This window comes from Agelaius phoeniceus, chromosome 10 (genome assembly GCF_051311805.1).
Source record: "Agelaius phoeniceus isolate bAgePho1 chromosome 10, bAgePho1.hap1, whole genome shotgun sequence".
In the NCBI taxonomy this organism is placed as follows: domain Eukaryota; kingdom Metazoa; phylum Chordata; class Aves; order Passeriformes; family Icteridae; genus Agelaius; species Agelaius phoeniceus.
In genome coordinates this window covers 7,741,911-7,754,553 of record NC_135274.1, presented here as the reverse complement: position 1 = coordinate 7,754,553, position 12,643 = coordinate 7,741,911, and the positions used below count along the sequence as shown (strand labels likewise).

The following is a 12,643-nucleotide window of genomic DNA, read 5'->3' as shown; positions in this document are numbered from 1 at the left end:
ATGGATTGAGGAGCTTTTGTCTAAATGTTATTCATTTAGTTTGCATTGTATGTTAATGGTGTCACAGTTTCTAGGTGTTAAAATTCAAAGGAGTTGAGTAACACTGTCTTGCTCTGCTGCTTTCTTATTTCCTGTAAAATCATCTTTTTTGTTGTATCAACTGCTATTTTTGAATGGGATTAGAAATCTTGAAACTTTGCTTCCCAACTTAATGATTAACCTTAAAAATAAGTTGATTTAGGACTTCTTGGGTTTGCTTGAATTGACAGGAGTTTGTAAAATTTTATTCACTCGGTTGGACCTGCAGTCATGTTGGTCTCTACTTACTAAAGGAGTAGAAAACAGCTTCAAGCCATAGTAGTATCCATCTTAGAAATTAATTCTGTGACAACAGTGATGGGTGTATTTTAACACTCAAAACCTGATCATTAAATCTTGATGTTGCTTTCTGTCCATCTATAAAAATGGGAGCGTGGAGGAAAGGGAAGAGGAGGAGGAGGAGACAAAAGCTGTAGGAAGCATAATTATCCAAACTTAGCTTGTCCACAGTGAGCTTCTGGCTGTAGTCCAGCCAGCACAGGTGCCATTTGCTCATATGATTGATCCTGAAACTGAGAAACTCTCCTGCACTTGGGGCAGCTGGTTTTTCTCTGAGCTCTGTCCCTGTATCAGCTGCACTACCTCAGCTTTTTAGAGGGTTGCATTTTGAGTTTTTGAAACCTTTGGGAATGCTGCTTTGTGTCACTCTGTTGTTGTGACTTTGGACAGCCCCTGCTAGATGAATCTCCAGCCCTGACAGTGCTTTGTGCTGGGAGCTTTGTCTGGCTGCATAACTGGCTCAGAATCTCTTGGAACTATTTCATACTAAAAGTGAAAGCATTGGCTGGGGGTGCCAAGGGCTACTTTTCCTTCTGTGATTGTTCAGCTCGTGTTTGATACCCTTCTCTGTCAGGAACCCCTGAGATGTGTCTCTCTGCTGTTTTCAAAAGCCATAAGATGAGGAAATGTCATGCAGGCTGTTTATTTCCTCTTCTTCTGTGGAGTTCCTGTGGCTGCTTCCTCAAGTCACTCTGGTTCGTTTCAAGATCTTTTGTGTTGCTTTGATGGAAAGTGATGTAGGAAAGCTCCAGGGCTTCCTAACAGAATTTTATATTTTTTTCTGTTTGTGCTTGATTTACTATATTGTAAAAAAGGAGGTAGAGCCAAATTGTCACCTTGTCCTTGTATCCATGCTGCTTTCTCAGGATTTCTTTTGCAGGAGAGATGCAGGTGTGGGGGCTCACTGGGGATGCTGTGAAAGTCTCTTCTTTCTCAGCTGGGACCTGTGCTCACTCTTGTGTTTCACTGGGGTTTTATTCTGTGGAAGGAGTCCCAAACTTAGAACTGACTTCATTAAGATGTTGAACTTCAGTAACTTCTGTTTAGGGTAAAGGTCAGCTCCTCAGCTTCCTTCTGCAATAGTAATTTTCATTGACTACTCATTTTCTCAGGATGTAGACATTTAATAATATTGGTTTTTATTGGTTAGGAACCATTGAAACTGAAAGACCATATTTTACTTGCAGATTCTTATATTTAATGTCACTTCTTGCTTGTCTGAAGTGGCTATATCTGGTGCCTTTAAACAATTACACATTAAATGTCAAAATAAAACCAGAACTTCATGCACAGTTGGCAAATTAGTTCTTCTTGTAAATCTTGTCAAACTGTATTTAGATGGAAATTAGATTTTTCTTTAGTTTAATGTACTCCTAAAATATTTTTAAACACTCATGCTGTGTTCATATACTAGCATGCACTGCATTTTATTTATAGCTAATTAATTAAACTGATTGCTTTTGGGTTGCAATGTTCTGAAACATTGTTAGAGCTGATAAACATCACCCCATAGTTTTTTCTGATTTTCTCAAGTTGTAAGAAGAAAATCAGTCTTGCTGCTTTTCCAGTCTCTAGGTTGTTTCATAATTTAAAGCTGAATGCTCACAGGTTCAACTGATGAAATGATATTTTTATTTCTTTAAGAAACAATAAGAGATTGAAAAAGCTGGTTTAGCACTTCAGGAGGCAATATTCCCAAGCACTTAGCTAGGAGCTCTGCAGTATTTTATTGTTGGCAGCCTGTGTTATTCCTTCTTGTAGGTTTTTTCCATGTAAATTACTTTATTGCACTATAATACATGTCAGCATAAATATCAGATTTTAAATCTATGCATTCAATTGATTGTAATGCAGGTTATTTTGTTAAATGATTTGGAATTTAGTTTGAACCTAAACTAAGATTTAATATACAGGATAGATAAAAGCCCAAACCAAAAACCCAGCCAACCTCAAATGCATCTTAAGGGCTCTGTTTTATGGAGCTTCAGGGTTGTCTTTTGACTCTCCACAGAGTTGCTGTTCTGAGCTGAGAAACTCACTGGTGCTGAGGTGTTCTGGCTGCAGGTGCCAGCTCTGAGTTTCTCTTGGGAGGCTGCTGGCAGCTGGCTCTTACCCTGAGCTGGGAGTTGGAAAGGCTGGATCTCCCTCTGGATCATGGTCCTGTCACAGGTCAGGCCTGGAGTCACCAGGGCTGTTTTGTACTTCTGAAATTCTCATCTCCCTGTAACTGCACTGTTACTGCTGCTCCCTTTTCCCTCCTGCACAGAGGAAATGGGAGCAGGGTGCCTGACATTTGGAAATAAAGTGGGGTTAGTTTTGGACTCAGTTTCTGAGGCTTCTTTGTTGCCTCTTGTACAAGATAGTGATCTTTGCTGCTTTTTTTCCTTGGATGTATCTCATGATGTCTTGGATCTGAAATCAGGCAAGCTTGAACTTGTTGCAGGTAATGTTCTCAAATGAGGGAGTTGCCCTCAGTTTTTCCAAGGTTTGTGATTCACCAAGGACCTGATAGTCTAGGACAGCATATGGTAGTTCCTTGCTTCTTAGGGAACTAGCTTCCAGATCAGGAAAATCTCTATAAAATATCAAATGCAATCACATAATTATTTTTCATAGTACACAAAAAAAGTCTACTACTATGCAGCATTTGAATATGGCATTCCAAGGGTGTTCTGCTTTCCATATCCACAGCTTCCTGTGTTTGACTTATTGAATAAGTCACTTCTGTAGGTGGCAGCTTGGAAGAGAGAAGTGTGGCAGGGAGCTTGGGAGTGCACACAGGCATGGGGACCTTTGAGCCCTGTCTGACAGGTTTTGGTCATGTTACTAATCTCAAGGTTTTTGACTTGCCTGCAAGTTGAAGTTGGTCAAATGTTCATGTGTTGGATCTGTCAGAAATCTCAAGCTTGTGCCATTTCTTACCTGTCTTACATAGCCTTTCTAAGGAACTTTATGAACTTTATGAACATGGGATGGAGAAATGAATCTGAATAATTTACAGATCAGGACTGTGCCCTCACTAACCCTCTCCACTTGAGTGTTATGGAACTTGGCCATGCTCCTGCCACTTGTGAAAGGGTCTCTGAATCAAATTCTGTTGGATAGTGTTGTTTTCAGTTTTGTTTGTTGGTTTGGTTTTTTTTACACAAAATATGATGTAAAATCACAAGCACAGAGTATTAAAACATCACCAAAATCTGTTTGTTAATTCCCAGAGTGCTTGGTTAGTACCTCCCCTTTAGGTGCCTGAGATGCCTGTGCAGGTTGTGGGTAGGTGCAGTTTTTGATGTCTCTGGTGCCTCAGGGCAGCAGGGAGGGGCAGCCTCTTCAGAAGTCTTGGAGTGGCCTGAGCACTTCAGTGCCTGAACTTGACGCATCTGTTGGTGCAGTTTCCATTATTCCTCTGAGACATCTGACCCTTGCTTCTGCCACTGTTTTGGACTGACTCTTGCATTTCACAAACCTTTTAAAAATTACCTTTAATGTGAAGGGTTCAGCATAGAAACCACTGAAGTACTGGTTCTGATTTTAGTGACAACTTCAATTCCATTTGTGGAATTTTCAGGGGCTTCCAGCTTAGCCTGTCTCCTGACCTTGCTCTTTCTCCTCTACCTCCTGCCTTGTGGTGTGAAGCTATTCACCTTAGGGGGACACAACAGGGAGGTGCAGCATTTCCCACTGATGCTGAGCTAAGTGGAGCTGGGCTGGGCTGGCAGTTGCTGTTCAGTGGTGGTTCCTTGCAGGGGGTTCCTGACTCTGCTGGGTTCAGGTGTGCACAGAACTGCAGCTGAGCTGCTTTTAGTGATGATCCCATGCTGGAGCTCTGAGATCACAGCTAGACTTGGAGCTAGCCTGGAATTCCTCAAGTACTCTTGGAGAAATTCAGGGAGAACAGGCAATTACCTTTTGCTAATTGAGCTTTATGGAGGTCCTGTTTGTGCCAGTAAGGTGTTGCCTGCCTTGGCTAAGAAGTCTTTTACAATTCTAGTGGAGGGAGTTGTTAAACTTGGGGCACTTGGGACTGCTGCTTGGTGCAGTGAAATCTGCTTTTTCAGTGCACACCAAAGGACTGTGTATTGTTCCTGCTGGCCAGGGCAGATCTCACAGGACAGGGCTGCTCTATGTTTCTTTAAAATTGTAGATAGCAGCTGGAAGAGATATAGAGGCAAGAAAATGTGCTCACTTAAAGCAACCACTAACACTCACAAATTGTTTGAATAAATTATATGCATAGTGATTAACTTATCAGTTTTGCTGCTAACACTGTAATCAATCTAGTTTTGGTTTTTTGGTGATAAAGAATTACCTGAAGTTGATCTCTCTTTATTCTCTGTTCTTAAAGCAAGAAAGCTTCCTAGAAATGATTCATCTTGATTTTTGGAAACCAGTTCTAAGTTGCAAGCCTGCTTGCAGATTCTCTGGATGTTCATGTATGCTCAATGTGCTCATTTGAAGAGAAAAAAGAGCAGGTGCTGATAGTTTTTAGGATGCAGCAGCAATTTTCTGAACAAGGTTACAAATCACATGTTTTCATAGGAATTCTTAGTGTGTGCAATCAGTGTCCACTTCCCAAAGTGCTTCCCATGTTCTGGCACCTCTCTGGTATGAATGCCTGTCATGTGTGTAACCTTGCAGTGACTCTCAGGTGGGAAAATGCTCTGGTTTCCACTTAGTTCCTGAGATTTTGATGTACAGATGTTTAGGTGTCCTGCTGAAATACATGAAAGGAAGCCTGGGGTGAAGAGAGTCAAAGCCTGGTCTCTGGAGACTGCTGATGGTTCCTTGTTCCTTTTTCTTAGCTTGCCTTTCCCTGCACCCAGTAGACTATTCAGTTAATACTTTAAACTCCCAATAGTTGACTTCCCAACCAGTAGTGGGGTTTTTAAATTGTTTTAGAAGTCTGGTGACAATGTGGGCACAAAGAACCAGTATATATAGTTTTTGTCAGTAATAAGACTTCTTGGTGTATGGTGTGCATGTGAGATAGTTTGGGTTTTTGCTTACTTGCAGGAGTTGGGATGTAGTGGAATCCCAGAGCTCTGGGGTATTTTCCTGTGGGCTGAGGAAACAGTGCCCTGAAGCACTGCCCAGTCTGTAGCTGCAGCATGGACATGTGGAAAACTGCTTGATAAGCCTCATGGAAATAGTAAATTCTATAGATAAGCCCTCAGTACCTCAGCATAATTTACCAGGGTTTGTTTTTCTTTCTGGATTTACAGAGATATGAAAAATGCTGTAATTGGAAACAACAAACAAAAAGCCAACTTGATTGTTTTGGGAGCAGTTCCAAGGTATGTCCTTTGCTACTCTCCTTTTCACTGATTCACAACAGGTCTGGAATGATGATCCTTCGATCACAGGCACTTTTTTGTTTTAACTTTGATTGTAGTTGACTGAATACTTTCTTTAATGTAACTGAGAGAGATATCTGTTAAACTCATGTATTACAGAACAGGCTGTTGAGTAATGCTTTTCATTTAGAATTTCATAGAATTCTCTAAAGTAGTCTTGGTGTTTTTATTGAACTTTATCAGCTCAGGAATAAAATCTATTTTTTTGACATTGATATTAATGATGGATGAAAGTGGTTGTATCTTAATCCTGTTCTTCAACCAACTGCCTGGTGAGTTCATAACTGAAAATGTGTAAGGTTATGTTTAAGATTTAATTTCAAATATTGAAAAACATCTGAGATAATTTGCTTGTCTGCTCCACTTGCTTCAGAGGATTAAAACCCATTGATCATACTTTATTGTACCTTGCTGCTTCAGCTGATGTTAACATTTTCTGGACCCCGATTCCACTAGTACAAATTGAACATGTGACTTTAGCTTCTAGACTGCTCACTACAGCTTTCATTTCATCCCTCTTCTCCTCCAGCTTTCTTTCAGCCTCAGTTTGCAGCAGTAGAGAATGAAAACCTTGAGCACTGCAGTCCTTGTGCTGTCAGTGTGGCACCCACCTGTATCTTTGTGCTTAAATGGCAAGCAGGTCCCAAACTATTCTACCTCAGAGCTGCTGCTGCTGCCTTGTCAAAAATGCTTTTTATTTGCAGAGAGTATCTTCTCACTGACACTCTGACTTTGTGCCAAGGCTGGCCCTTGAAATCCTCTGGGGATTAGCAGGGGGGCCACCCCTGTACAAAACCTGCTGGATTTTCTTCCCTTTTGACCAGCTACAAACAGGTGAAAAGAAGACTTCACAGGAGATGAAAAGATGAAAATGGGCATTTGTTGAAGATGATGAGAAATTTAAGGAATTTCTATCATCAACAGGTCTTAGAGTTTTTGCAAGTCCTGCTGATTCACCTTCCAAATCTAGAATCTGCCTGTTCTTACATTTTGTAGGACTTCTGTTCCATCAGTTACCTGCTTTTTGCTGCTGCTTGTTTTGTGCCCAGTAAGGAAAATGCAAAAGTGCTTTTTTCTTCATTATTGTTAATGCTTTCTGGCTGCCCAGGTGAATTATACAGTTAATCTACAACTGCAGAGGAATGACTTGCCCTGGGAAATGTTAAAAAGTGAACTATCACACTTGTCCTCTCTTCAGGACAAGTTATTCTCAAATGATTGGAATTTTCTTCAGAGATCCTGAGAAAAGGCTCTTCAGACTGAAGGACTAGCTGAAATACACTGAGATATTGTAACCAAGGGTGATCCTCCCTGGCTGTAACCTGACATCATCTACCCCCCAGTGCCTTTCTGAAGGCTTTACAATTTCCTCAAGGTGTTGCAGACAGACTTCTCTAGATTATAAATGTTTGGATTAGAGAACTCCTCTGGTTGTTCTCTGTCAAGGAGGTGGGAATCCTTTGGCTCTTTTGATGTACCTTGTAATCAGTGAAGCTGGTGGAGTACAGGGGCCTGGGGAATTGCAGTCTGCAAAGCCAAGCCTCTCCCTCGGTGAGGAGAGGAATAACCAACATGACATGCTTTGGTTTAAGTCTTTAGGAACAGTTTTCTTTTCACAGAGTTCAGTTGCAGGCTCCCACGGGAAGTTGATTCTCTTCTATAATGGGAATTGTTAGAATTCTGCTGCAGCTTTGTCTTGTGGTTCAGCTTGTTTTTTACTCATTTCTTGCTTCTCCTTCCCCAACTATTCCTCTATCAAGCTTTCAGAAAATACTCTTTGGACCCAAGGAACCCCTTCAGACCTGTCACTCAGTGGAGAAGAATACAACATCTTCAAATATTAGAACAGACTCATACCGGGTTTGGAAACAAGTCTAGAAGTATCTTTTGTTTGAAATTGGGCCAAATACTACTGGAATGTATGAAATAACCCTATTATTTTAAAATACTGCAAAGAAATGCAAAGTCCTTTGAAGATGTTCCTACAAAGGAAGCAATTGCTGTGGAAGAATGGTGGATCCCTGTCATTTCTGGACCAGTGGCCTCCTGAGAGCTGGCTCTTCAGTGGTGTCATCTTTGGAAAGGGACATGTATCAATACCTTAAATGAATTTTTATGGGCCCTTTAAAGTTCAGTCTGACCTGTGGTCATCTCTGGACTGCTTGTTCTGAAAAGGGTGCTAGGGAAAACAAAGTTGATTAAAGAAAGCTTGCAGAATTGCCATGTCTGGAATTTAAAACTTGGAGGTGTTAAACCTGTACAGATGTGTGCACAGACTTGGCCCTGGATGTTCAGAATGGAAATAGCCGGTTTGTGTGTGGATTTTGTTTCCTAAGAAGTGATTTTCTGTATCTCTTCCTAGAATCATAGAATTTCCATTCTCATGGAATGCTGGCCTTGGGCCCCTGTCAAGGCTGCAGAAATGTTACTTCTTAAAATTCTTGCATTTTAGTAGTATTCCTAGAAAATAGAATTTTTAAAGTTTAGAGGGGAAAAGTTATTTTAAGGCCAAGTTCTTTAAGTGGCAGACCAACTTAAAGCTAAGACACAGCACCATTGGCAGAAACAGTTTCCTACTTGTACTGTCCTTCAGCTTTTTTTTCTTTCTGCCCCACATTAGTGCTAGCAGAGACCAAGAAATCCACAGTAATTGTTGGTGTGCGCCTTTACTGAGCAGTTTTATAAGAACAAATCCTGCAGCCTGTGTGTCTGTCACCATGTCAGATATCTCTTTGGAGTCCAAGTTCAATATTTAATGCTTTCTCTCAGTTCCTCGTCCAGCCTAAATCTCAGGGAAATCATGGAATCATCAGTTCAAATGTAAATTGTTCTTTTCTAAGTCATCTTAACAGGGCTTCTGAACTAAGTGCTGTTCAGGCAGTAGCAGTCTGTAGTGCTGCTGGCTCCCAGCCCTCTGAACTGTAAATGGCTCACAGAGGTGAAATTGGAGAAGAAAACCCTTGAGTGAAATGAGCAGGAGGAAGTTCCTGATCAGTCAGTGTTCCAGGTCTGTGGAGCAGCTCTTGGTACCCAGAGAGATGCAGCATTGCTGGTTTGCCATGCAGGCACCAGCAGGGCCCTTCAATCCTGGGATCATTCCCTTCCTTCTTTCATGTGGGGATGGCAGAGCACAGGGAAGGCAATGTTAAATTCCAGTGAGCAGAGCAGAGCTCTCTCTTCCTGTTTGTTGTAGTTAGCTTTTGAAGCTCTGTTCTGTGTGATTTTGACAAAAACCCTTACCTGAATGAAGTTACTGCTGATCTAATTATTGCTGAGAGTTCAGCATTTAAAGTCCAATCCACTTCATTAAGAGCTTCAGTTATTCCTTTGCTCCAAAATTAATACAGTGTTTAAATCAAATCTTAGTCCTAACCACTCAGGGCCTTTAATAGAATCACTAAATCATTCTTGTCACTTACTGAAAATTATTTTCTAACTTCCAGCTGATTGTTCCCCTATCACATAAAGTCAGTTATTTGGCATTGTAAGGTGGTAGTGCACTCCTGTGCACCTCAGAGAATTTGGTGTAGCTAATTTTCACCTTTCCCTGGCATTTATCAGTGATTCTGTTTAACTGTTGAGTTTTTAAATTTTTAAAATTTCTTTGGAGTACATTTTAAAGGCCATGTAGAAGAGCTGAAGGACTCTTCCATTCCATCACTTGAATTTTGAGTTCTGCACAGCAGAATTAGGTTGCCTATGGAAGTGAAAACTAGTAAGAATTTATTGGGTTTTTAAATTGTTTCTAGAGCTGTAAACACACCAACGTGACATTTTATGTTTTGATTTATTGTTAAACATAATCAAATTCCTTCACGCAGTATTCTTTTAGAATAATTCTTTTGCCAAAAGAATAAAAGATTGCTGCTTTGGTAACTGTGTAACCTGGTAAAAAAGGTGAGCAAGGAAATGCTTTAGGTGCCTGTGCCCCTGGCAGTGCAGCTGAGGTGCCAGGTTGGTGTAACAGAGCTCCTCTCTCAGAACCACCCTCGGTGCTTCTGACCATGTCCTACCTCCACTTCTTGTCCTGTGTTTGCACTGAGACCTGCCTCAGCTCAGTCATCACACAAAACCAACTCTCACAAAAAGCAGGTCTTGTTCTGTGGAGTTAAAAACGAGACAGATGAGCAGAGAATGGGGAGAGCAGGGCTTGCCCTCCAGCAGTGGAGAAATGTGCCTTGAAATGCTGAGGGGCTGCTGGGGTGGCAGTGCTGTGGATCTCCATCAGTGGGAGCTGGAAAACAGGACAGCCACTTCAAATGGTTCCATGTCTGATCCTGCCTCAGAGCAAAGCCTGAGGATGTGTCAGAGCCCCTCCTGCCTCCAGTGCTCCTGTGTGCCCGGCTGGTTGCCCTGGTGCCTGCAGGAGCTGAGGGCTGGCCTCTGCTGGGGCTGTCAGGAACTGTGCTGTTATCAGCTCTGCACATCCTCTGGGACCTTCCTTGTCCCTGGCCTGTTCCCAGCTTGCTTCCAGGAACTCCCTGCACTTGGACTCAGTACTGTGAGGTCTGTCATGCACATTAGGGAGTGTTTAGTCCAAACTTCTTGGAAGTCCTTAAGAGGTCAGGACACAATTGTTTCCTGATGCCTTGTTCTGTTCTTTGTGCAGTTTGCATTGGGATTTTCTGTCATGCACCCCTCAGGGTAGGGATCTGTGCACAGATCTTTGCTGTCTTAGGGGAAGGAGCTTCACCTGCCTTGCTGGTGTTTTCCAAGGCTTGCTTTGCTCTAGGGTGGTGAAAGAGTGGGGAGCAGAGGCTCTCCTGTGGCTGTGCTTTGCTTTTCTTCAAATCAAGTCAGTAGTCAGGACCTGATTGCATAATTAGACATCTCTTAATGAGGAATAACTCTCTCCACAAGGATGATGTGTATAACTGGAGCAAGGTATTCTTCTAACACAGCTGTGGAGTACAGGTGAGTCAAGGCAAACATTTGCAGTCAGCAGAATTGTGTGAGAGCTGTTGTTTAGAAGCTATACAACCCTGTACCTGTGAAGTGCCTGTTCTGATAGCAAAAAGAAGGATGTTAATACAAGATGTATTTCCAATGCCACCTTTTCTATTGTGTATTTTTATAAGAATTTTAAGTTTCAGGTTTAAAAATATCATGTAGGAGGTAGCTTTGTGATAGCTCTTGTTACTTCTTCTTAAGGAGCTGGAAGAGTCAAATCTGTACAAAATCACTCAAAAATGTGTTCTTGATATCCTCTTTCATGTGCTGATGCAGGATATTGGCTGGTGATACCAAACTCAGTGAGACTATAGTGTAATCTTTTTATATACAATGGAGAATTTCAAACTGCAGGTGAATGGGAAGTAAAAACAGCTTGATTTTTGGTATAAAGTCACTTGATATCCTCAGACAAAAACCTTTTAGAGCTGGTTTGTCTTAATGAACAGTAGTGGTTCAGATGGTGATCATAAGCTGGCTGATATTCTAAATCAGACAGGAATTTCTGGAAGATTTAGAATAAAGTTTGAATGTGTTTTATCAAAGTCAATGGAATGAACAGTCCAATGGTGAACATAGGAATAAGACATCAGTCTTGAAAAAGTGCTAAGATGGTTGAAGCAAGACCAGGTGAAGATGCTGCTTTGTGTAATGCCTATTAACACACTTTTTGTGGAACAAAAGGCTTTTGCAATCTCAAAAATAGTCTTAAACTGAACCAGTGTAATTCACTGTGGAAGTTAAAAAGTGAGTGCTGTTGGTGTAAATTTATCTCTGGTTCCAGGGGCTGTGTGTTCCTATTCTGGTATAAATGGCTGTAAAGAAAGGATGTATTTATCTTTTGCTGAACGGGTCATGGAATGGGCTTAGGGCAAAACATTGGAATAAATTCAGCTCAGACTGGAGATCTGACAGTGGTGATGCACTGGGATGGAGGGTTTGGATCTAGGAACCAAGAGGAGAGGCTGTGCTGCAGCCACCTGAGGAGCCTTCACTTGGAAGGGGGTGTGTGAGCACCTCGAGGGAGCTGGGAGCAGCAGGCTGGGAACCAGGACAGGAACCCATGGAGTGCTGGGGGAATATTCCTGCTGTAAACAGGGCTCCAGGGGAGGAACCAGGGCTGTTTCCAAGTGAAACATCATTGAAGAGGAAGGGGAGGGAAAACGTGATTGTAGTCATAAAAAATGGGGAGTTTCAAATGCAGACCTCTTGCAGCTCAGTAGATATTGGTACTCTCCAAAGTTGGATTTAGTTACATGAAGGATCAGACTGGCTGCAGCTTTTGTGGTGTATGTAGAAAAACTCATGGAATATTAATGTTAGTGAGGATGTCTAAGCATTGGGATAAATTACTAGAGCTGCAAGCTGAGACTCCTTGTTTTACTCCCAAGGGAAAAGCTCTCTGTGCAGCCACTTCCCTACTTATACACTGCATACTGCTCAACTTGGCTCTTTTAGAAAGCTGGGCACTGTGTGAAATATTTCAGAAGCAGTTATCCTTGCTTTGTAGGGCTTTTTAGGAAGTAGAGTTAGCCTAGGTCTCTTGGTTCCAGCCTCTGGAGATTTGGAATTACCATTGCTTCCAGAAGAGAAACTGGCATTCACTCCAGGATACATTTCTGTGTCAAGCAGTCATAAAAATCACTCATTTTTGAGTCTTCTTGTGTAAGAATCTACAGCTATTTAATTTGTCACTTTAGATATTATTATGCAGAAATTATTCTGAAGGCTTTTAAAATTATACTTGGTTCTGTCTTTGGGAAGTTCTGTGGAAAGGGATTGCTTCATGTTATGTCTGAAAAGTAGTGCTTTTTAGCACTAAAAAGAACAGATTGAAAAAAAAAGTTGGTGTTCCTGCCTTGTTTGAGCTATTTTCAATACATTCATTCCATTCACTATTTGGAGTTGACTCTCACTGGGACTTCCAGCATGTTCAGAGGTCACCTCTATGCATGCAGTGACTT

The 12,643-nt window shown here is 41.5% G+C and overlaps 1 protein-coding gene across 5 annotated transcripts in view; it reads left to right on the top strand.

Annotated features, from left to right (window-relative positions):
• The window catches only part of ARMC8 (armadillo repeat containing 8), a 62,865-nt gene that overhangs the window by 9,596 nt on the left and 40,626 nt on the right, over positions 1–12,643 (top strand). For 3 of the 5 annotated variants that reach the window (XM_054639012.2, XM_054639013.2, XM_054639015.2), the window contains one exon: positions 5,598–5,669. The exons of the other annotated variants lie outside the window; for them this stretch is intronic. In XM_054639012.2, coding sequence (XP_054494987.2) covers positions 5,598–5,669 — 72 coding nt within the window. The remainder of the gene's footprint in view (positions 1–5,597; positions 5,670–12,643) is intronic. 5 annotated transcript variants of the gene reach the window in all.